Below are 26447 nucleotides of genomic sequence, written 5' to 3'. Positions count from 1 at the left end.
GATACAATATCCCACTCACCCCAATGACTCTACACCTTTTCATTCTTCCTCAATGCTATCAAAACTCCACTTCTTCCTGCCCTTTCAATTGAGAACTTTGCTTCATATTTCACTGAAAAAAATAGAAATTACTCAACAAGAATTCCCAGTACTACTCTCTTTACTATCACAGAGAAGAAGTAAATCCTTTCCTTGCCAAGGCAAAATCCTCTAAATGTACAATGATTCAATTCCAAAATATCTTCCTTAGCAGATGTCTCTATAATATCTCTAATGTTTTTCTTAACTTCAGTCTTTTTCTCTATACTGGATGCCTCTCTCTGACTTTTAAACACATGCATTTCTTGCTCATTATTAAAAAAACCCCTCTATTGATGATGCATTCCTGTTAGCTGTTTACCATATCCTTTCCTCTTGTTTGAAGGCATTTTCCTTGAGAAAGTTGTCTATATCTAACCTCCAGGGCATTGGCCAAATGGCAACATGAAGCTAGCAAGCTCTTGGAACTTTTCCCTAAACAATGTTAAATGATGTATCTACACAGATTCCACCAAAAAGAGGCAAGATTGAAACAAATTTTCAACTATAAATAACATAGAGGGTGTTCATTGAAGGTCAGTCTCCTTGGGGGAAAAGGGGAAGTTGAAACCCAGCTAAGCAAGAAAGCAGGAAAGCCAAAGGGAGGATTGAGGCACAGTGCAATCTAGGTCCCAACAGTTAGACAATGGCACAGGTCCCCACAGCTAGATGGCAAAACAACAAGGAGGGTCCCAACCCCAAAAAACATCAGAACCCTGGGCAAAATACAGGACTATGTTGGAAACAAAATACTATATAGGCAGAGCCTGGACATAAAGAAATAAAAAAAACCTCTGCAAAGGTAATGCCTGGGCTGCATAGACCAGGATTCAGATCCCAACCCTAGTTGAAAAAGCTTGAGTCTATACTCCCTAGTCCCTAGGAGCAGAGCTGAAACAAAGTGAACAAAAAAGCTAAAAGAGCACTAACCATAGGAAGCTACTATGCAGATAGAGCTGATAAAAGAAGAAGAAGAAAGAAAGAAGAAAACAGTGAAAAATTACCTATATTGTAGGTAGAAAGATTTCAAAGAAATCTATGAATTGGATCCAAATTCAAAACCTCGTAAAAGAGGTTAAAAGAGAATTTAAGAATCAAAGAAGAGAGAAGGAAGAAAAATGGAAAAAAGAAATGAAAGTCATGCAGGAAAATTATGAAATATTGATGAAAGAAATCAATTACTTTAAAAGTAAAAGTAACCAACTGGAAAAAGAATCTAACTCTTCCAAAAATAAAATTGACCAACCTGAAAAGGATTTCAACTCATCTAAAACTCCAGTCAATCAACTGGAAAAGGAATGCAACTCAGCAAAAAGTAAAATTAATTAACTAGAAAAGGAAACACAAAATCTAACTGAGAAAAATAAAACCAAAAATCAGAATTGGACAAATAGAAACCAAGAATTTATGAGACTCCAAGAGTCCATCATAAAGTAAAAATGCTGAAAAAAATGAATAAAACATAAAGTCCTTATTAGGAAAAATCTGGAAAATAGATCCAGAGAGATAATTTATGAAATATTAGTCTACCAGAAAGCCTAGATTGAAAAAAGAGATCCTGGAAAATATATTTCAGGAAATTGTCAATGAAAACTGTCCAAAATACAAAATAACAATTGATAGACTATATAGAACTCCTCCAGAAAGAGACCTTAGGATTAAAATCTCCAAGTACTATAATAGTAAATTCCAAAATTCTCAAATAAAGGCAAAAGTACAGCAAGTAGCCAAAAAAGAAGAAATTTAAATACAAAGGAGGCACAACCAGACTGATACAGAACTTATCAGCTTCAATATTGAAGCATCAGAGGGCCTGACATATAGTATTTTGGAGGGCAAAGGATCTTGGATTACAACCAAGAATTTACTACTTTTCAAAATTCGGCATATTCTGTCAGGGGAAAAGATGGCTGTTCAATGAAATAGAGAACTTGAAAAATTTCCTGATTAACAAAAACCAGAATTGAACAGAGAATTCAATCTTTAAATACAAGACTCAAGAGAGGCATGAAAAGGTAAACAGAAAGGGGGAAAACACAAAACAAATGTTAATCAAGCACATTTAATTGTATACAAGGTGTACAAGGGAACATAACACTTGGAAATTGCATTTCTCTTAGGATAGTTGAAAGGTTAAACATAGTTGAAGAGATTGTTCTTAGAAGATATGGGTATGGTTGATTCTTGTCCTTCTATTGAAGAAGATCAAAATGGCAGCACTATGTTTGAGAAAGATTGCAGGGAGTCTGATTATGGCTGATCAGACCAATATGAGCTCAGAATATTCTACCATAGGTCATGCACAAATAGTCCAGACAATACAGCTGGGTTGTTTCCTATAGATTTTTATGTATCATAATTTCTTTTACCTACTATAATTCTTTCTGATGAGGGCATCCTCTGCTGGGCAGGCCTGTGCTAGTGTCTCCTATACCTTACAATCAATTGTAAAGTTCTTTTTATATTTTTAGGGTTTTTTTGCAAGGCAAATGGGCTTAAGTGGCTTAAGTGGGTTAAGCCACACATCTAGGTAATTATTAAAATGTCTGAGACTGGATTTGAACTCAGGTAATCTTGACTCCAGGGCCAGTGCTTTATCCACTGGGACACATAGCAGCTACCAATTGTAAAGTTCTTAAGAGAGATCTTCCGAGTGTTCTAGTACTTAGGGTACTTAGAAGTTCTATACTTAAATCAGAAGTGACTTTACTAGGTACTTAGAAGTTTGTAGTACTATAGGAGCAGAGGGTGGCAATCTACTTAAATGAGTTGGATATAAAGAGATTAGGAAGTGATTTTATCTTAATCTATACTTTCATTAACTAGGGCTTAAGTACTATGGTTGAGGAGCTAAGGGGGGAATGTGGGAGACAATATGCTTGAAGATGGTACAAATGATTCATGAAATGATTTGGCTTTACATGGTGCTTTGGCTCCAGAGAATTGTGTGCCCATGGAGGGAACTTGAAAAGAGGGTTTGATATAACATGATCATAATTTTATGTGATCCATGAATTTCTAATGAGATAGAAGAGGGAAGGGTACTTAGTGACTATGAGGCAATGCTGCTTATCAAACAATCAATCGATCAACTTTTGATTGATTATACTTTGAGTGATGGTTCTTTGAAATTAATAAAAACATAAAAAGAAGGAGAAAGTTAAGCATTAGTGAATAAATAACAATAGGTGAAGACATGCAAAGACCTATTATAGTGGGGGGGGAAAGGAGGTTGTAAACATCAAGTAAATCCTATTCAATAGATTTGGCTGAGAGAGGGAATAAGATACATTCTCAACTGGGATCTCTCCTACTCTATGGAACTGGGGGGGGAGGGAAAGAAAATGGAAGAAGGGACTGATAAAAGGGTATAAGTAAAAGTTTAAACTGAAAGTTAAAATTAAAAAGAAAAGTTATAGGGGAAATGAAGCAAAACATTGGTGTGGAGGAATAAGAGGAAAAGAAAGAAAAGTAGAAACAAGGAAAGAAAACATGGAGGGAAATAAAGAATTAGTAATCTTAATTGTAAATGTGAATGGGATGGACTCTCCCATAAAATGGAAGCACCTAGTAGAATGGATTAAAAACCAGAATCCTACAATATGTTGTTTACAAGAAATACACTTGAAGCAGAGAAATACATACAGGGTAAAGGTAAAAGGCTAGAGCAAAATATATATGTTTCAACCAAAGTAAAAAAAAAATCAAGGCTAGTGATCTTGATCTCAGATAAGGCAATAGCAAAAATATATCTCATTAAAAGGAATAAGGAATGACATTACATCTTCTTAAAAGGCATTAAAGCAATGAAATTATATCATTATTGAACACATGCACCTAGTGGTTGAATATCCAAATTCTTAGAGGAAAAGTTGAATGAATTGCAAGGAGACATAGATAGCAAAACTAGAATCATGGGGGACCTCAACCTCTCTTCCCCAAGAACTAGATAAATCTAACCACAAAATAAATAAGAAGGAAGTTAAGAAGGTAAATAAAGGGGTGGCTAGGTGGTGCAGTGGGTAAAGCACCAGCCTTGGAGTCAGGAGTACCTGGGTTCAAATCTTGTCTCAGACACTTAATAATTACCTAGCTGTGCAGCCTTGGACAAGCCACTTAACACCATTTGCTTTGCAAAAACCTAAAAATGAAAAATAAAAAAAGAAGGTAAATAAAATCTTAGAAAACTCAGATATGATAAACCTGTGAAGAAAACTGAATGGGGATAGAAAAGAATAAACCTTTTTCTCTACAATACATGGCATCTATACTGAAATTGACCGTGTACTAGAGCAAAAATGCATAAAGGAAGAAATAATAAATGCATACTTTTCAGATTATGTTGCAATAAAAAGTACATGTAATAAAGGGTCAATAAAGGGAAAGATAAACCAAAAATTAATTGGAAACTAAATAGCTTAATTTTAAAGAATGAGTGGGTCAAACAACAAATCATACAGATAATCAATCATTTCATCCAAGATATAAAACTTCATACCAAAAATTCATGGGATGCAGTCAATTAATAAAATTGAAAGCAAGAAAACCATTGACCTAATAAATAAAATTAAGAGTTGATTTTAAGAAAAAATCAATAAAATAGATAAAGCTTTGGTCAATCTGATTTAAAAAAAGAAAGAAAAAACCCAAATTGCCAGCATCAAAAATGAAAAGGGTAAAATCACTACCAATGAGAAGGAAATTAAAGAGATAATTTGGAGTTATTTTGCCTGACTAAATACAAATAAATTTGATATCCTGAGTGAAATGAATGAATATTTACAAAAACACAAACTGCCCAGATTAACAGGAGAGGAAATAAAATGCTTAAATATTCTCATTTCAGAAAAAGAAATTGAAGAAATCATCAATCAACTCCCTAAGAAAATGTTTCCAGGTCTAGATGATTTATAAATGAATTCTACTCAACAGGATTAGACATAAAGGGTGATACCATAGACCAATTGATAGATCAAGAAATACTCTGTCAGAGCTATGGAAAGGGGAGGAATTTATGACCAAACTAGAAATAGATTACATTACAAATTACAAAATGAATTATTTTAAAATTTTGCACTAATAAAACCAATGCTGCTGAGATTAGAAGAAAAATAGAAAACTAGGACAGTTAGGAGTTCTGATAAAGGTCTCATTTTCAAACTATATAGATAATTGAATCAAATTTCTAAGGTTACAAGTCATTCTCTAATTGATAAATAGCCAAAGGATATGAATAGACAATTTTCAAATGTAGAAATAAAAATCATATATAATCATATAAAAATACTCTCAGTGATTATTGATTAGAGAAAATGCAAATTAAAACAACAATGAAGTACCACCTCACACCTATCAGTTTGGCTAAGATGACAAAAAGGGAAAATGATCAATGTTGGGGGAATTGTGGGAGGATTGGGACATTAATGTGTTTGTGGTGGAGTTGTGAACTGCTCCAATTATTCTGGAGAATAATGTGGAACTATGCCTAAAGAGCAATAAAATTGATCATACATATCATTTGACCCAGTAATACCAATATCCAGAGGAAATCATAAAAAAATGGGGAAAAGTCCTATATGTTCCAAAATATTCATAGCAGTTCTTTTTGTAGTGCCAAAGAATTGCAAATTGAGGGGATGCCCATCAATTGAGAAATGGCCGAACAAGTTGTGGTATATGAATGTTATAGAGTGCTATTGTTCTATGAGAAACTATGAATGGTCAGAATATAGAGAAGCATGGAACAAATTACAGTATTGATGCATAGTGAAGGGAGTTGAACCAAGAGAATATTGTACACTTTAACAGCATCATGAGTTGATGAACCTTGATGGATATAGCTCCTCTCAGCAATTCAAAGTGCTAGGACAACTATGGGAGACCTGTTATGGTTAATTCTATCCCCATCCAGAAGAAGGAAAGTAAAATAAAACAAGACTTAAAAAACCAAACCTATATAATCTGAATGAACACTACATTCATTTTTAAAAAAAATTTATCTTTTTTTTCCTATTTCATCATTTTCTTTCCTTTCCCTTACTCCTAATCCCTCATACAGAAAATGACTAATCTGTAATCATGTTAAACACAAATGCATATATCCAGTGTTCACCAGACTGTTAGCTGTTGAGGGAAGGATGGAAGAAAATTATGTAATTGATAAATTATCCATATGCATATGAATGAAAATTGAAAACTTTCATAACATATAATTGGAGAAATAAAATAAAATATCAATTGGTGGAAAAAAAGAGAAGATTCAAATCTCAAATCTCTATTTCTTATCTGCTTCTCAACCATATCATTCTACCACAATAACTCTTTTTTGGGAGGGCTGAAACAGATTTAAATTTATTTGGGAAATGTTTAAATATATTTTAAAATACAATGCAACCTAAATAATGTTAATTTGTGGTTTTCTGAAGCAATATGCAGTTCCTAAGGATCTGTTTTCATTTGAATTTGAGGTCTCTGCTCTACTCAGTTTTCCTTTCTATTTCTTTGTCTTAATATGGATAGCAGCCTGCTCTCCACTACTCTAGACCGATCCTATGTCCTCGCAAGTTCCTCAGCTCCATTCTCTGGAAACTGGAATCATCTGGCTATGGAATTCAGGCAGCTCACACTGAGGCACACATCTGTGGCTTTTCCTCCTTGATTGGGCCATCCATCCTCTGTGCATCCTCAAAGAGTCTCTGGCTCCTTTCTTCTTACCCCCTCTCCAGCTGTTTGAAGTCTGACTTTCTACCTCCTCGTTCAGCCAAAACTCTTCTCTCTTGGGTTATCAGTAGTCCTTTCTCAGACCTCTTCTAGTACCATCCCTTCCTCCTAGACTGTGTCTCCCCCTGAATTTTCGTAATACAGCTTTTTCTTCTCCAGCTGTCTGACCCTCCCCTCCATCCCAAGACTCCTCTGTGTCTCACTCCCCCTGACCCCCCAAGGCTCTGCTCTTGGTCCCCTTCTTGCCACTCTCTACATTTTCCCACTTAGTGACCTTCGCAGCTCCCATATGCTTTGTTATCATCTTTCTGTAGAAGATTCCCTGAAACTTAGTCTGTCCTGAGCTGCAGCCCCTCATTAGCAAGTATCTAATGGGCATTCCCAACTGGATGGTCCAACTCAGTGTGCTCAAAATAGAACTTGCTATCTTTCTTCTCCAACCCATCTTTCTCCCAAACTTCTCAATTTCCATCAGGGGCACTTCCAGTCACTGAGGCTCACAAATTTAGTGTCATCTTGGACTCCTCACTCCCTTGCCACCTTCTCATCCACTCTTTTTAAAAAAATTTATTTGTTCTTATTTTGTACAAATAATTTTTTATACATTACTAAAATATTGTTGTTTAAGAGTAAACATAATGCCCCCTTCCCCCAAAACAATATAGACCTGCATGAGCAATAATGTAAAGGAGAGAGAAAAAAATTAAAATGAAAAATGAAAAAAATAGTAATAGTAGGTGTGGCCAGGTGGTGCAGTGGATGGAGTACCGGCTCCAGAGCCAGGAGCACCCGAGCACAAATCCATCCCTAAACACCCAACAATCACCTAACTGTGTGACCCCATACAAGCCACCCCAACCCCATTGCCCTGCAAAAATAAAGACCCAAAATAAAATAAAATAAAATAATAATAATGATAATAATAATAATAATAATAATAATAATAATGGTGTCCAGGTGGTAGACAGAGCACCAGCCCTGGAACCAGAAGCACCAGGGTCCAAATCTGGCCTCAGACACCCAACAATCACCCAGCTGTGCGGCCTCAGGCAAGCCACCCAGTCCCATTTACCCAACGACCTCCCCCCCAAAATAATAATAATAAATGTGATTCAGTCTGTCTTCCAACACCTCCAGCTCTATCATGGGTGGATCACATTCTTTTTTTTTTTTAGGTTTTTTTTTTTGCAAGGCAAATGGGGTTAAGTAGCTTGCCCAAGGCCACACAGCTAGGTAATTATTCAGTGTCTGAAACCGGATTTGAACCCAGGTACTCTTGACTCCAAGGCCAGTGCTTTATCCACTATACCACCTAGCTGCCCCTGATCACATTCTTTATGATAAGTCCATCACAAAAGTTACTTCCATATTTTTCCACCTTTGCCATTGCTGATCACAACCCCCTCCATTCGTACTTCTCCACTACCATATACTATATTTTCTCTCTCCTTTGACTCTGACTCTGCTGTAGGGTAGATGAGTGGCGCAGCAGACATACATCCGGCTCTGGGGCCAAGAAGTCCTGAGCTCACATACCACCCCTTAGGCCCAGCATCTACCCAGCCTTATGGTCCGGGACAGGCCATCCAATCCCAGCCCCTTGCAAGAAGTATAAAAGAAAATGCGTTATATCTGACCACTCTCTGCCCATGGTCCATCCTCTCCTCCATCACTCACATCTCCCCTTCTCCATCCCCCTTCTCTCCTTCCTACTCCAGATGTCTATACCCCATTGAATATATATGCTGTTTCCTCTCCTAGCCACCTCTGATGAGAGCAAAGATTCTCTCATTCCCCCTTGCCTTCACCCCTTCCATATCATTGCAATAGCTCATTGTAAAAAAAAATCTTATTATATGAAATATCTTAGCCCATTACACCTCTCCTTCTTCTTTCTCCCATTACATTTTCTTTTTAGCTATTGACTCCATTTTTACACCACATTATAGCTTCAAATTCACCTCTCTCCTGTCTTCATCTATAAAAGCTTCTTCTACCTGCTCTATTAAATGAGAAGTTTGATATATGAGTACCATCGGTATCATTTTTCTATACAGGAATACATGTAGTTCATCATCATTAAGTCCCTCATATTTTTCCCTTCTCCACTCTCTGTGCTTCACCTGAGTCCTGTATTTGAAGATCAAATCTGTTCAGCTCTGGCCATTCTAACAGGAACATTTGAAATTCCCCTGGTTCATTGAAAGTCCATCTTTTTCCCTGGAAGAGGGTGTTCAGTTTTGCTGTGTAGTTGATTCTTGGTTGCATTCCAAGCCCTTTTGCCTTCAGATTATTATATTCCAAGCCCTATGAGCCCTTAATGTGCTTGCTGCTAAGTCCTGTGTGGTCCTGAATGCAGCTCCATGATATTTGAATTGTGCCCTTCTGGATGCTTGTAATATTTTCTCTTTGACTTGGGAGCTCTGGAACTTGGCTATAATATTCCTGGGGGTTGTCTTTTTTTGGATCTCTTTCTCAGGGAGATTGGTGGATTCTCTCAATTTCTATATTGCCCTCTGCTTCTAGGATATCAGGGCAATTTTCCTGTAGTAATTCTTTGAAAATGATGTCAAGGCTCTTTTCCTGATCATGAATTTCAGGTATTCCAATAATTTTTGGATTATCTTTCCTAAATCTGTTTTCCATATCAGTTGTTTTTTCACTGAGATGGTTCACATTTTCTTCTAATTTTTCATTCTTTTGGCTTTGAAGCATTGTGTCTTGACTTCTTGTAAAGTCATCAGCTTTCTTTAGCTCCATTCTACATCTGAAGGATTTGTTTTCCTCAGAGAGCTTTCTTATCTCCTTTTCCATCTCGCCAATTCTGCTTTTTAAAGCATTCTTCTCCTTATTAACTTTTTAAACTGTTTTATCCATTTGACCTATGCTGATTTTTAACATGTTATTTTCTTCAGCATTTTTTGGATCTCCTTGACCAAACTGCTGATTTCATTTTCATGTTTTTCCCTGCATCTCTCTCATTTCTTTTCCCATTTTTTCTTCTATCTCCCTGACTTGATTTTCAAAGTCTTTTTTGAGCTCTGTCATAGCCTGAGCCCAATTTCTGTTTTTCTTGGAGTCTTTAGATACAAGAGCTTGTAATTCCTCATCTTCCGATTGAGCGTTTGATCCTTCTTGGGATCATAGGCAGTATTTCTCAATGGTGTTCCTCTTTTTTCTCTGCTTACTCATTTCTCCAGCCTGTGCCTGGTTTTGGGGTACTTCCTGAACTTTTGAGTATTATTGTGACAACCCCCCCCACAAGGATTTCCATGTGTGAGGCTCTGTCTTCCCTCCTGGTCTGTGAATGCCCATAAGCACACTCCTCTTCCAGGGGGCTGACATGGGGGGGGGTGGCCCTGCTGTTCAATGGGGGGCCTAGATTGCGATCAGCTTCTGAATGTGGTCAGAGCCCCAGAGTCCTGTTCCAGGGACAGAGGACAGAGCTCTGCAGTCTCTCTTCAATCCCCTCCCTAGGCTCAGCACTCATGCCTTGGGGGCTCCTGCTTAGAGGCTTCTGCTTCTGGTTCCTGGATCTGGGCTGCCAAGGTCACCCAGCTTGCTAAAGTGCCCTAAGGGCTGGGCTTCCTGTGCTCACTCTGACAGGGGCCATCCCCCCACCCCACCCCCATCTTCCAAGTTGTGCCTGGTGCTTCCTGAGTGTAGGTCAAGAAACTGCACCAGCTGATGTGAGCCCTGGCTCCCAGTGCTCTGGGGCTGCCTCCGGGTGGAGTTCCTTCACTGTGGAGGGCTACCCCTCCAACTCCAGGGAGCGGGGCCTTTCTGCTCTTTTCCAGGTTACCCTGGGTTGGAGAACTGCCTCACTGGATCCCTCCGTGGGTTCTGTCTCTTGAAAATTTAGTTAGAGTCCTTAGTTTATAAGTTTTGAGAGAGAGCACCTAAGAGATCATCCTCTCCTGTTGCCATCTTGGCTCCGCCCCCACAATAACTCTTTTCAAAGATACCTATGATCTATTACCAAAGCTAATAGCCTTCTAATAAATTATCCTTGGTCTCTCTACAGTCTTTAACATTTCTCTTTGATATTCTTTTAAAATATTTTTGTGATGCTATTTTCTCCTTGTTCTCATCTGCCTTGTCTGACAACTCATTTGCTTGCTCTTCACCCAGGTCATGCTGCTGACAGTGCATGTACTATGTGGCTCTCTTCTCTTTTCATGTTATATGAGTTTTACTTGAGAATCTCATCAGTTACCTTGGGATTCAATATCATCTCTGTTAAGATGATCTTTAATTCTATTTATACCTAATGTTCTCTTCACCTAATGTTCTCACTCACATCTTCAGCTACCTGATGGGGAACAAACTAGATATCCTACAAACATCTTAAACTCAAGATGTTCAAGACTGAATGTTGGGGGCGGGGGGAAGAGGCTTGGCGGTCGCTTAGAGGGGAAACATAATCACCTTATAAGGGAATGTTACAGAACTCGGCCCCTCATTGAGTAAGAGTTCATAGGAGGGAGGACAGAGGGGATAAAAGGGTCTGCTGAGAGGTGGGGGGAAGCGGGAATGTGATCACAGAAGAAAAAAGACTCATGACCCACCTCAGGCGCTCTGTCTGGTTCTTCCCCCATCAAAGAGTGGGGGCCGGAGGTACCCCGAAGACTCACCATGCGTTGGACTGGTGAGTAAGAGGACGGACTAGCATTAAGAAGCCGGCGTTGTAAATAAAAACCCGGCAAGTGGTGCCGAAACCCGGGACCTGATTTTGCTAGGGAACGTCTGAATCCGCTGGTCGGATTCTCCAGACAGCCTCGGTCGTTTCTGACCGGGAGGAAGGAGAGGGCGTTTACTCTCAGATATTGCCTGAGGGACATATCCCTATTGTGTTGACTATGCTTTCTTTCTCTCCCCTTTCTCCTTCTGCTCTAATCACGCTCCTTGCCGTGCTGGCCTGTCTGATTGTGCCCTGCTTCCTCCTTCTCTTTTGCCGAACGAGAACTTTCCAGTTCTGCCACCTGTTAGGATTGCAGCCTCGGCTAGTAGACAGCATGGGGGGCCGGAATAGTATTCCCGCCTTTGAGCCGGAGGAAAAAGAGGCCGTTGCAGTGCAGCTTTATAAACTCTGCGCTAAGCATGGCTGTAAATTACCTATCAAGACGTGCCGTGCTTTTGTTGAGAATATCTGGAACATCTGCCCTTGGGTGCAACATAGTGGGATCCAACCAGATAAATGGAAGGTGGTAGGGCAGCAGATGGCCTCCTATAATGACACCTGCCCGGGAAAACTAACCCCCAAGGATTTTACAGTGTATAAGATAGTGGATGCAGCCCTGCATCCCCAAAAGGTGACTTTGGCACGAACAATCAGCACTCAGGTGGGTAGCTCGTTGGCGGGATCGGATTCAGAGAGCTCAGAGGAAGAGGGAAGGCCACTCCCTCCCCTGTATCCGTGGGAGGAACTTAGAAGAAACAATGGGGGAACAAGGGGCCCCCAGGGAGAAGATTCAGGGCCGGAAGTTTCCGAGCGTGGGAAGGGAGGGGTGCAAACAGCCCTCAGGGGTGGCAGGAAGAGGAGCATGAGTAGGTGGGACCGGGAGGCTGCTGACGAGGAGGGAGAAGTCCGCGCTGATTGGACAGCTGCCGCGCCCCAGGCTTGGCGGCCCAGCCAGGAAACAGAGGCAAAAAATCCCCCATGTTCCTTGTCCGCCCTTCAGAGATCCCCTCAAGGGCTCCGCCCATCTGGCCTACTTGCCACGAGTGCCTCCATAGCAATAGAGAAAGGGGAGGAGGTGGACTGGGATGACTGGGGCCTCTACCCGGTATTTACGGACCCCCTTACCGGAGCCCGAGACTACCGCCCTGTCCCTTTTAAGATGCTTAAGGAACTTAAGGAGGCCGTGACTAAATACGGCCCAAACTCCCCTTATGTAAAAAGACTGATGCAAAACCTCTTTGCTACGCACCCTTGGACCCCTGCTGACTTTGACGAAATTGCAGCCGCATGCCTAGATGCCTCCTTATATTTAGCTTTTAAGGCTCAGGCCCGCAGAGAGGCCTCTAAGCTGGCAAAATCCCGGGGTTATACTCCCCTGGATTTAGCCATTGACCTCCTGTGTGGAACTGGAGCCTATACTGACCCTGCTGTTCAGGCCCAGTATGGCCAGTTTGAGCTAGAGACTGTTAAAGAAACACATGTTGCAGCTTGGGATAAGATTGGAGCCATGAAAGGGGGGAGAGCCACACAGAAGTTGGTTGGGCTGAAGCAGAGAGCAGATCAGACACCCCTCTCATTTGTGAACGAGGTTAAAGAGACAGTGACTCGTATAATGGGAGACACCCCGGGATCTGACCTACTTATGAGACAATTGATTAAAGAGGGTCTTCGCCCCAAAGGGATCGCAGCCATTAGCAGCCTTCCCCCCGACGCTTCATTAGAAGGAATTGTTGACAAATTGCTGGACATGCCCAGCGAGGATTCAATTCAAGCCTTAGTGACTGCCATGGAGAACCGGGAGGATAGCCTCCTGACCGCCCTTCACGGTATGCAGGTGAGACCCACCTGTTTTGGGTGCGGAAAGCCAGGGCACCTCAAAGCACAGTGCAGGCAGCGGCCCCCCTCCACTTCAGTTCCGACCTGTTATTCCTGTGGAAAGCCAGGTCACATAGCCAGGTTCTGCCGATCCAAAGGGAAGTCGGGAAAAGGGAGAGGGAGGGGCCCGGCCGCGGGGCCCCCCCCCGTGCTCGAAGACAGCGGCCCCATTACTGTGACTATCCCCGTGAGGGTTGACTATAGAGAAGGGACACAGCAGAGAGAGATCGGGCCTTGGGAAACCTCGATGATTCCCATTGAGCTAAATATTTTCCCAGCGCTCATCACAGGGGCTGAGAGATGTGTGGACTTAGTCACCCATACCCAGGTCATTTTTGGTCCCGGAAGTCCCACATCCGTAAGGGTCACAAACCCCCACCCCTTTCCCACCTTGGTAAAACAGGGCCAAGAGGTAGGAAAGGCGCTGCCCTTGCGGACCCCTCCCGCTCATGTGAACTGGGTCCACCCGGTCAGCTCTGGGCGACCACTGTTAACCGTCACGGTGGAAAATCAGAAGCTCGAAGGGATAATTGACACTGGAGCCGATTGCTCTGTCATAAATAGGGGACAGTGGAGGCGCGAGTGGCCACTCCTACAGAGCCCTCAAGCAGTGACGGGGGTGGGGGGCAATAGATCTGCCATGAAAGCAGCACACGCCCTACGGTGGTCAGCTTTGGAAGAATCTGGACTCTTCACCCCACTGTGCCTACCCGACCTCCCTTATGCATTATGGGGTAGAGATATCTTGAGCCAGCTTAACCTGACACTTGCCACCCCTGATAGCCTGCGGGGAAATTAATTGGGGCCACTCTAGAGATGAGCTTTTCCCCTAGAATAACATGGATTAATAAGAAACCTATTTGGGTTGAGCAGTGGCCCCTGACAAAAGAAAAGCTCATCGCCCTCACAGACATAGTAATGACCCTCCTGCACGAGAACAAAGTGGAACCGTCCCTTAGCCCGTATAACTCCCCCGTCTTTGTCATAAAAAAGAAAGGGGGGAGTTGGAGAATGTTGATTGATCTTCGGGCAGTAAATGCCAACATGGTACCCATGGGTACCCTCCAACCTGGTCTCCCTATGCCCACTGCAGTCCCGCAAGGGTGGACTATTATAGTGATTGATGTTAAAGACTGCTTCTATAGCATTCCCCTCCACCCGGAGGACAAAGAAAAATTTGCCTTTTCCCTCCCCGCGATCAATTTCCAAGCCCCCAGTAAACGTTATCAGTTCACCGTCCTACCTCAGGGAATGGCCAATAGCCCCACCCTGTGCCAGCTTTACATGGATACTCTGCTACATCCTATCAGAAAAGAATTCCCGAATTGCATGCTCATACATTACATGGATGATATCTTGATTGCAGCACCTTCTGTGACGGGGGCTCGGGCTTGCTTGCAACGCACCACCCATGTCCTCCGCGAGAAGGGGCTTCACATAGCCCCGGAAAAGGTACAGATGGATTTCCCCTATGATTACTTGGGGCATAGGATTTTTCCAGGAAAGATTAGTAGGGCACTTCCTCCGATCAACATCGAGGGATATACTACTCTTAATGATTTTCAGAGGCTTGTTGGCGCCATACAGTGGCTGCGTCCCGCTATGCCCCTCCCATCCTCCTTAATGCAACCTCTATATGATGTCCTTAAAGGCGACTCCCATCTGTCATCCCCTAGAAGTTGGACCCCCCAGGCAAGACAGGCGCTCTCGGAAATTTTCCGCAGAACCTCTTCCTTCTTGGTTCAATACGACCCGGAGTCGCCTGTCCTCTTCCACACACTGGGGGACAGTTCCCTGGGCTGGGGATGTTTATTCCAGAGACATGGATGCCTTGAATGGCTATACCCCCGGACCACTAAGAGCATCATCCGGGACCGGTGGGAGGCCCTGGCCTTATTTTGCCTTCAGGCCTCAGAGCGATGCCAGCGTCTCTTTGGCCTCTTGCCTGTCCTCAACTTTACCCTCCCAGAGGAGGTGACCCACTCGCTAGTTGATAGATCTATCGCTTGGGCCACTGTCCTGACTACCCTCTCTCAGACCAGACTCACGCCACCTCCCGTGGTTAGAGTGTTCGCTGAACTGCACCTTTCCCGCCCGCGCCCTCTAGTGTCCCCAGAACCAGTGACCGGCCCTAATGTCTTCACTGACGCTACCAGGTTGGGCCGTGCTGTGGTCCATGACCCTGCTAGACCCGCCACCTGGATTTTTGATACCCCCTTTGACTCCACTCAGAAGAATGAGCTATATGCTATACTTCAGGCTTTCCGTCTCTACAGAGACACCCCTTTTAATCTTATTACTGACAGTATGTATTGTGCCATGCTAATCCCTCGTTTAGAAGATGCCTTCATTTCCTCGACTTCTTCCATTAGCCCACTCCTTACACAGCTGCAATCCTCCCTCCGTGATAGAAACCACCCCCTGTTTGTTCTTCACGTGCGCTCTCACGTTTCTTCCACCGGCCCCATATTCCAGGGCAATGCGGAGGCAGATAGGGCTCTCTTGTTAAACCTGTCCACACCTGCCCAGCTGGCACATGGTAAGTATCACTTGTCATCCAGGTCGCTCCGGCGCCTATACAGCATTCCCCGGAAGGAGGCTCGCCAAATTGTGCGCTCCTGCACTTCTTGTGCTCCCTTTAGACAAGCCCTCCCCGCAGAGGGGTCTAACCCACGTGGGGACGGCCCCAATGCTCTTTGGCAGATGGACATTACTCACCTGGGTCGTAAGTACATCCATGTCTCGGTGGACACCTTCTCCTCCTTCACCTTCGCCTCTCTACAGCCAGGAGAAGCGGTTAAACACGTTCTCTCACATCTATATGCCCAGATGGCTGTCTTAGGCGTCCCCTCGGCTATCAAAACCGATAATGGGCCTGCCTACATCTCGAGAGCCTTTGCTTCCTTTTGCAAAGAATTTTCCATTTCCCATTCCACCGGGATCCCTTACAATCCCACTGGCCAAGCTTTGGTAGAAAGAGCAAATCGCACACTCAAAACTACGCTTTTTAAACAGAAAGGGGGAGTTGGCAGGTCACTGACCCATTCAGACCTGTCTCAGGTACTATTTACCATGAATTTCCTACAAGTCAGGGATGACGGCACTACAGCCGCCCAGAGATTTTTCTCCCCAAAAGGACATGCTAAGAAAGAACCAACGCTCCTGCCCTCTCCCACCAAGGCCCTACCAGGCTCTAAAGTCATGTGGAGAGATGAAGAGGGAGGTTGGCATGGCCCTGTAACGGTAAAGAACAGAAGACAGGGCCACCTGTCATTTCATCCCGAGGATAAGATAGAAGAGCCAGAAAGATGGCTCCCTGTTTACAAGATAAGAGACCTTGATTAATGCCCAACCCTACGGGGTGAGAGGAATTTCTTTCCTTTTCAGGCCTTCTGATCATCGTAGGGATCCTTGGAGGTGCTCCATCTGAAGGAAATCCGACATGGGGAATACTCCGAGTTATTCCCTCTCCCCTTCCGGTAGCACGGACCAATACATCGATGGGGCTCCCTTCTGCCTCGGTGGGGCCCCTCATGTGTGGCCACAGGGGAAAACATCAAGGATCCCATACCATGGAGGGATTGCCAGATGGCGGGAGGATACCCCCTTGAGGGTGAACAAGGACGCTGATTCTGGGAATCACCCTACTTGTTGTCTGTTTCTGCCGCCTAGCTAGGCGACAGAGGGGCTATATGCTTCTTACTCAGAAAGCCTTCATGGCCATGGAGACGGGGGAGGATCCCCAAGTCTGGCTAGCCGCCATGCATGACGTGTGACACCTAGGGGTAAGACGAGGTAAACCCTAAGACGGGCAACTTCTCCTGACCCAGCCACCTAAGACGGGCAAGGTCCTGGGTTGAAGGAGATGACCTAAGACAGGGTTCCTCGCCCCCGGCGGATCCCCAAGTCTGGCTAGCCGCCATGCATGACATGTGACACCTAGGGGTAAGACGAGGTAAACCCCAAGACGGGCAACTTCTCCTCACCCAGCCACCTAAGACAGGCCCTGAGGGTGTCGGGCGCCTAGGACGGGCAAGGTCCTGGGTTGAAGGAGATGACCTAAGACAGGGTTCCTCGCCCCCGGCTATCAGAGGCCAGTAGAAATGACACCGCTTAAGGCTAACCTCAGCACCGCTTAAGGTCACACCAAGTGATAACCTTGTAAAACAGAAAGGGGGAGATGTTGGGGGCGGGGGGAAGAGGCTTGGCGGTCGCTTAGAGGGGAAACATAATCACCTTATAAGGGAATGTTACAGAACTCGGCCCCTCATTGAGTAAGAGTTCATAGGAGGGAGGACAGAGGGGATAAAAGGGTCTGCTGAGAGGTGGGGGGAAGCGGGAATGTGATCACAGAAGAAAAAAGACTCATGACCCACCTCAGGCGCTCTGTCTGGTTCTTCCCCCATCAAAGAGTGGGGGCCGGAGGTACCCCGAAGACTCACCATGCGTTGGACTGGTGAGTAAGAGGACGGACTAGCATTAAGAAGCCGGCGTTGTAAATAAAAACCCGGCAACTGAATACATGTTTTATCCTTTTATCTGTCTCCCTTCCTAATATCCCCATTACTGTGGGGACACCAACATCCTTCCATTCACTGAGGCTTATAACATTGGTTCTTCAATACCTCTCATGTTTTTATTTAATCAGTTGCAGTCTTATTAATTTCACCTTTATAATATCTTTTATATATCTCCTCTTCTTTTCTCTGAAACTATTATCACTCTGGTGCAGGCCCTCATCATTTTGGACCTGGACAATACCATCCTCCACTTAGTTGTGAAAGTGATCCTATCCTCCCAAAGCACAGGTCTGATCATTTCAACCCTCTATTGAATAAACTCCAATAATTTTTATCGCACCCAGAATTAAATAACATTCATTGTATGGTATCTAAGCTTTTTATAACATGATCTCCTCATCAACAACAACATTATGAGATAAACAGCCTTGATGGAAGCAGCTCCGTTCAGCAGTCCAGAGAGCTAGGACAACTATATTTGATAGGCTATAGACTATATTATCCCCATACAGAGGAAGAAAAACAAAATATAACAAAGCACACAGGAAAAAAAAAGTCCTTTGAACATTTTATAAAAATTATCTCATATATCTCTTTCCCTCAATCCTAATTCCTTGAGTTGAAAATTATTAATTTGTAAACATGTTTATCAAAATATGCATTCAAAATGCTAACCTGACTGTTCCCTGCTGAGGGGATGGGGGTGGGAAGGGAGGGTGGATGGAAATTTTGTAACTTGGAAATATGCATGTGCATATGGATGAAAAGAAATTAATTAAATTTTTAAAAATAATATGATCCCCTCATAACTTTCCAGTCTTTTTATAACTTACTTAGTCCATGTACCCTATGATCTGTTGATCTTCTTGTTCTTTCCTTGCACAAAACCTGTCACCTTCTGATTTTAGGCATTTTTCTCTTGAAAGTCCCTAATACCTAAAATGCTTTCTCTCCTAAACTCTGTGTCTTAGCTGTCCTAGTTTTCTTCAGGTCCCTGCTAAAACCCCATCCCTACAGGAAGCCTTTCCCAATCTTCCTAAATGCTGGAACCTTCCCTTTGTAAATTATTGTCAATTTATTCTGTATTTACTTCTTTGGACATAAATGCTTGCACATTGTCTATCTTGGTATACTATGAGTTCTCTGAGAGCTTTTGCCTTTATGTATATTCCCTGGAACAGGGTAAGTGGTTAATAGATGCTTGTTGAATGCCTCTTAATTTTAGTAATTTTTAAATTTTTTAAAAAAATTTTATTTATTTAAGGCAATGGGATTAAGTGACTTGCCCAGTGGTCACCAAACTAGGCAATTATTAAGTGTCTGAGGCTGGATTTGAACTCAGGTCCTCCAGACTCCAGGGCCAGTGCTATATCCACTGTACTTACTAGTTGCTGCTAGTAATTTTGTTTTTATTACATGGAGCCTAAATATACTTCTCTGAAATTCCTTGCTTCTAGATCTATCAGCTAGAATGGATGGTACTTCACATTAGTATTCTTTACAAACGTACTTAAGCAGGATATAAAAAGAGACCCTTTCACTATGCTGACACACTTGGATTTAATGTTCTGTGCTAGTGAATGATTTTCCACAAGACTGACCCAGCATGAATAATCCAAAAATTTAAAAGAGAAAAGAAAGGTACTGTTGTCACTAACTTCAAGGCTAAGCTGATAACAAATGAGAAGTATCCATTTAGACCATTAGAAGCTGAAAGCTATTTGTAACAGGCCACTAGGACCTGGCCTGACTGCCTAAGGAAACCACCTGTTCAGACAGTGATAATTTCCCAGAGTCAATTTTGAATAGTGTTTAACTATGGTCATATGAAGAAAGAGCAGACTATAGGTGGCTAGGTGGCGCAGTGGATAAAGCACCGGCCCTGGAGTCAGGAGTACCTGGGTTCAAATCCGGTCTCAGACACTTAATAATTACCTAGCTGTGTGGCCTTGGGCAAGCCACTTAACCCCATTTGCCTTGCCAAAATCTAAAAAAAAAAAGAGCAGACTGTTCCAACCAGAAGTTGTCCTGTTATGGAATTTAGTAGAATTGAGACCATTGGGATTAGATGTTATACAAATGTGAGGCAGATATCCAGGATTTCTAGAGTTGGAGAAAGGTATGTTTTGTGGAATGGAAGAGGGTGGCAAAGAGAAAGAAAGAGGAATTTGGAAGGAAGAACAAAGTGAGATAAAAAGAAAAATAAAGGGATAGAGAGAGAAAGAACAGGTGCAAGGGGAAAAGAGGGGAGAAATAAAGGTTAGGACAAAAGGAGAAGTAAAGAAGAATGAGGGGAAAAAGCAGAAAAGAAAGAGGGGAGGAAGAAAAAGGAATGAGGGAGTAATTTGGTGTTTCCCTTTTGAAATACAAATAGAGAATTATATTATCTTTCCAAGCAAATATATAGAGTTTTCATAAATATACCTGAAGACTTAGCTGGGACTTCTGCATATCTCCCCAGCTTAGAACCCAGACTTGATCATGCGACTTGTCATACAGCAGCTTAGCTGGTAGTGAATCCACACCTATGGCCTTGAAAAAATGAGACAACATTCTGGTTACTGCTGCCTTAGAAATCAAATTTAGAAACAATGTGAAGGCTCCCTACTGACAGCATAATGCTATAGGTGAAAGAGTAGCAAAGCAGGAGTCAGAAGGAAGGTATTTTCTTCTTATTTGTGCCATTGATTAGCTATGAGATTGTGGACAAGTTACATTCCCTTTCTGGACTCAGTTTTCCTATTTGTAACAGGGGTCAATATTACTATATCATAGGGCTACTGTATGGAACATACTTTATAAACTTTAAATGGTCATCTAAAGCTCTTTATTTGGATATAAGAATATTCTCTATTCTAAATATTTTTTAAAATAATTTCTAATGTTACAGTTATGATTTTGAAAAATTTGGGGCTCCTTTCAATTGAACAACTCATCTATTTTTGTTGTTGCATTTTTCACTGACACGGCTTGTTTTGTTTCAGTATTTTCTTGGGACACTAGTATCAGTGCAGCAAAGGCTATATGGAGCAGGTCCCATACTAATATTCAGCTATAAGAACTCTTCTATGTGAGGTAATGTAAATGTCTTAGAGATGTTCTTCTCTTCTCAATCTTTAAGGTCAGATACTTCTGGAACCTGCTACTGAAAGTTTGGTTGAAAGAGAATTGTCAGGGCAGCTAGGAGGCACAGTGGATAGAGCACCGGCCCCGGAGTCAAGAGGACCTGAGTTCAAATGTGACATCAGACACTTAATAATTACCTAGTTGTATGATCTTGGGCAAATCATTTAATCCCATTGTATTACAAAAACTAAAAAAAAATGAAACTAAACAACAGAGATTTAAAACTAAAGGAATCTTAGAAAATTGGAAACTCTCATATTAGAGAGGAGCATAGGGCCCATAGAAGTCTGTAGGATCACAGCATCATCAATTCAGAGCCGGTAGGGAACATTCATTGACTTCATTTTACAGATGAGAAAAGTGAGACTGAGGGAAGGTAAATGATTTGCCCAGATTCATAAAGGTTACCAGTAGCAGTCTTGGTTGAAGGGAATTGTCCAAGTTTCAAATTAGATCCTCTGATTCCATCTCTACATTCCATTATATTGTATTGGGGCTCCTATAATTTCAGAGATGGCAAGGACTTCAGTCCAACCTACTTCTTGGTGCAGGAAGACATCTCTGAGAGTGGTCATTCAGCTTCTGTCCAAATTCTTCTACTAATAACTTCTACTAATAACTAATAATTTCTACTAATAACAATAAAATCAGACATATGATTATTGAAAAGTTCTAGTTGTAAGGGAATTCTTCTTTCCTTAAGCTGATTCATAGGGAGCTGAGAAAAACTTGAAACCTAGTAATTTTCTATCAATATTTCTCATTTCAGGATCTGATTTCCTCCCAGACTGCATTATTTAATCTGGTGAGGAAAACTTCTCTTTAATCCCTGCCAGTGATAATTAGAGGACAAGCCTCAGGATACAGGTATCTAAGATTTCCCTCTTAGGGCATATCCTAAAAGGCAGAGAATCTTTTTTTTTAGGTTTTTGCAAGGCAAATGGGGTTAAGTGGCTTGCCCAAGGCCACACAGCTAGGTAATTATTAAGTGTCTGAGACCAGATTTGAACCCAGGTACTCTTGACTCCAAGGCTGGTGCTTTATCCACTACGCCACCTAGCTGAAAGGCAGAGAATCTTGGCTCGAATTATGACTAATTAATTTTCTTTAAGCAAACTGAGTGGAACAATTATCTCAGGTGGTCATTCATCTTGGTTTGCCCATTTAAGATTATGGTTTCTCAAACTGAAATGTTATGTCTTCACATCAGCTACTCTATTTAGTGAAAGGAAAGGACAGCCTAACTATCTCTAGCAAAATCTAGATTTGGCCCAAGCTTTTTTTTTTTTTTTTTTTGATGAGAAGTTTGGTTTATTTCTTTCAATTCCAGTAGTTCAGCAAAAAACAATAAATTACAAACAAACTTTAACAGAACAAAATGCCTTTAGCAAAGTAACTATAAAAGGAAACCAGAATTGCTCTAACAGTTCACATAGTGGTATTCTGTCTAGATGGCAAATTTTTATCAAAAACTTTGAAAATTCAAACAAAGCCAATGTATTACAATACAATCAAAATTAAGGTACTTTTACATAAAGTAAAAATGTAGGTAAAGGAAAACAACTACAAAGGGAAAAGGGCACTGTATTGGGCCCCCCAAAATGTTTTACATATCTGAAAGTAGCCTAACAAAGAAAATACTGCTCCTACTGTATTTATGCCTTTAGTGTTAACAGTATAGTTTAGACACTATGTGGATGAGACAAAAAGTGCACAAAGAAGATAGAATGTGTAGAATCTATATGAATGGATAAAATACTCACACAAATGAGATAAGACAATTTTCAATTAGTTCTTCCTGAACAGTAGCTGTACCCACCAAAGTAATTCTTTTCTCTGCAAATCATCATAACTACTTCCAGTTTCTCTTCACTACACTGACGAATCTTCTGCAGCCTTCACCTAGGAAGAACTCAACACCTCCCTCCTGAAGTATACAGCAATCTTAAAATATTTTAACATTTAATATACTCCTAACAAAATACAATACCTATGTGTATAGTACTTATTTTACTCATATAAACACTATACTCAGAAGAATAGAAAATAGAAAGTGAGGGCTTGTAAATACAAATACTAAAAGGGATTGGCTCAACAAAATTGAACATGCCCACATCAACAGAACAAAATTAGGATGGACTGCGGGCACTAATATGCAAAGTCTTATCAAGGACTTCGGGATTACAGCTAGATTCTCTAATACTAGATTCTACCAATGATATTAACTGCAGAAGTATAGCTATTAATTAACATTAGAACCAAAGAAGTCAAATAAAACTACAAAAACCAGTATTTCAACTTAATGATGCAAAAGTGCAAATGAACTTGCAATGTCAAAACCACAAAAATCTCAGTGTTACATTTCTGTTTCTACTTTTGAGCATGTTAACACTGACTTCTCTATCACAATCATATAGAACAGAATTAAGCATGAGCATCTGTTTTATAGCTAGGTCTCCTGAAAAGGCTAGCAGCAACATAAAAAGGACATGAAGGTTCCATTAGTACTCCTACTTTAAAAAAAGAACAGGAAATGGACTTGTGGATTCACCCTTTAAAAATGTACCAAATCTCAATAGGCTTGCAAATTTTGTAACATTGTAAGAATTACATTTCTTATAGAACTCTTTAAAGTCAAGAGTCCTTTGGTAGGCAGGCTTTTAAAAGCTCAATCTGTAGAAGAAACCAATGAAAGTAAGATAGTGAGATAATAAAACTTTGTGTCACCTTTTAAAATTTGTATAAATGTTTGAAATGCAATGTTAATTATGAAGGCAATTTATGACTTGAGATTTCAGATATACTATTCTGAGAAATATACCTCTTCTAAAAAATATAATTATTGTCTATACCTAAGGAATGTACTGCTGTAACTTTTTGAAAGATTACAGAAACACAAATCTTAAGTATAAACAGGCACAATTCTTGATAGGACAGGAAATCTAGATTCTGTTTGGTGAAGAGGCTTATTTAGTTTGAATTGGAAAAGGAGTGGGAGTGGGAGGTGGAGAGAAGAGAGAGGTTGTGCAAACAATTAAATGTACATCACAACAGTTTTTAGGCTGGGAAGTTCTATTAGATGGGAATTGAAAGTGATTCAGGATAGAGATTTCTCTTCCAAGGTGAAAAATAAGAGAAGGGGAGTAAAAAAGAACAAGCATTTATATAGGGTCTACTAAGAGCCAGGTGCTTTGTTGAGCTCTTTGAAAAGTCTTAATATACTTGAAGATTCTTAGGAATCACCTTGAAGTTATACAGACCTGCTGGACTTTCTGGGTTTGTACATCTATTATGAGAATTCTGCTCTGTACTGGCTGGGCCACATAGACATATCGGTTCCTAACATTGACTGCAGATGCCCACTGACAGGATATTGTAGTCTCTCCTTCCATCTGAGGACAGATTTCTTCCTGAAAATGAAAAAGATACTTTTATTTAAATAGTACCCACTTAAGTCCAACATGTGCTAACTTAGGGAAGTATATGGTAAAATTCATTTGGGAGTGATTTACACTGGCAGAACTAAAGGATTACTTTAAACATATTGAACACAGCAAATTCTCTCAGAGTCATGAGATATGGGCCTAGAGGATCCCATTTATTTTCTAATCATCATTGTCTATGCAGTTTCTCTGAGGCATAGATATTTTTGTAGCAAATAAAATCCATTTATTAAAAAAGCTACCATTTTGATGCTTTTATATTTGCTCATATGGTAACTTTAGGAGAATATGAGGGCAGAAAAATTTGAACATTAGAGTTTGTCTGGTTCTGTAGAAAGTCTTGCTGCATGGAAATGGTTCATATGCTCTAACCACAAAAGCAAAGATGTTGAGATAGATATACTGATAGATATGACTTTCTGGGGCATTGTGTCTTGGGGACTCATAGTTACTAATTTCCTCTTTATGTCACATGGTAAGTTACTGCCTTTAAATCAAAGAGCAGTGGTATGGAAAATTAAGGGTCCTTGAATGAGGTTTAAGATAAACTATCCAATATGATGGTTTTTTTCTCTATGATATACTGTGGTGGAAAGTTTTTGGTACATTTCCCATACATTCATCTGTTTAACTACAAACATTAACAATTGCATGTGGGCTACACTATTCACTGAGAGGACTGCAAGGATGATATAGACTTTACTTCTGTTCTTTAAAAGTTTATAGCCTATCTGGGGAAATATATTCATTACTACAATACCAGACAATCTATTCCTATCATCATGTTGGCCTATTGTGAGATAAATGAAATAGGGAAACTGAGACATTGGAAGTATGATGGAGACAAGCTTATCAATTTCAGATTCATGCAAAGAGTATTCCTACCATCCCAGTTTCTCTCCAAAAATATCCATGAGCAAGAAGAGTAATGGATTAAATGAATTCTTTATGGCAGGCCTATGGGAAGGCACACTTACTCAAATATATTTCAGATCTTGTGTCTACCTTCACAATAACTTTCCTATATCCCTTTTTCTCTATAGTAACCATCATAGTTAGCTATGTAGTTCAAAACCTCATCACCTTTCACCTGGAATTTTGCAATAATACCTTCTATTTGGTCTCCATGATTGAATTTTCTCCCCTCTCCAATCCATCATCTATTCAGCTGTCAAAGTGAGGAAGCTCTGAGTCTAAATAATCCCAAAGCTTCTGCGAGCACCAGTTGTTCCCTATTACCTCCAAGATAATATATAATTACCTTTAGGTGACATTTGAAATGTTCACAAACTGGCCTCTTCCTAACTTTCAATCTTTCTAATACAGCAACTCTGGCTTACTTACAGTCCCTCTCAGATAATACTTCATTTTTTGCTTCTTTGCCTTTGTGCAACTGTCTGTAAGTCTGTAATGATTTCCTTTCTCACCTCCATTGACCCATGGTTTCCTTGGCTTTATGCCCCTACTCCCTCCTCAGTAGCTAATGTTTTCCTCTAAGGGATTATGCTATATTTGAATTGTATGTACCTTATCATCCTTCCTGACATGGTCAAATAACTTGGGTGAACATAACTCTGTTTTATGCCTTAAATGATTCTATTAAAGTATCTTATGAAGTACTAACATAAACATTTGTCCTTTGTTCTTGAAGAACATGACATCAGGGAAGTGATGTCATGATATGTACATGACTTGGATTTGAGTAAGGGGATGCTTGTTCAAAGTCACCAGTTCCACTTTCTCCTCTAGAGCCATATCTGAGTAAACAGATAGAAATCATAATGACTGGAGGTCATCCTGAATGCGAGGCAAACAAGGTTAAATGACTTGCCCAAGGTAACATAGTCAAGTAACATAATTCAGATTTGAACTCAGGTCCTCCTGTCTCCAGGGCTAGAGCTCTATCCACTGGACCAACTCATTGCCCTTCTATAACACTAACAGCAATCAAACATTTATTAAATAACTACTATATACCAGGGAATAAGCTGGATGGTGGGTGGT

General features: G+C 41.1%; 1 protein-coding gene across 4 annotated transcripts in view; it reads right to left on the bottom strand.

Annotated features, from left to right (window-relative positions):
* Positions 1–26447, bottom strand: part of FSTL4 (follistatin like 4) — an 821307-nt gene that overhangs the window by 30728 nt on the left and 764132 nt on the right. For all 4 annotated transcript variants that reach the window (XM_074213575.1, XM_074213577.1, XM_074213574.1 and 1 more), the window contains 2 exons: positions 24261–24410; positions 20299–20406 (listed from right to left, as the gene is read on the bottom strand). In XM_074213575.1, the coding sequence (XP_074069676.1) occupies positions 20299–20406; positions 24261–24410 (258 nt within the window). The remainder of the gene's footprint in view (positions 1–20298; positions 20407–24260; positions 24411–26447) is intronic.

This window comes from Macrotis lagotis, chromosome 1 (assembly GCF_037893015.1).
Source record: "Macrotis lagotis isolate mMagLag1 chromosome 1, bilby.v1.9.chrom.fasta, whole genome shotgun sequence".
NCBI lineage: Eukaryota > Metazoa > Chordata > Mammalia > Peramelemorphia > Peramelidae > Macrotis > Macrotis lagotis.
This window is presented reverse-complemented; position numbering and strand designations above follow the sequence as displayed.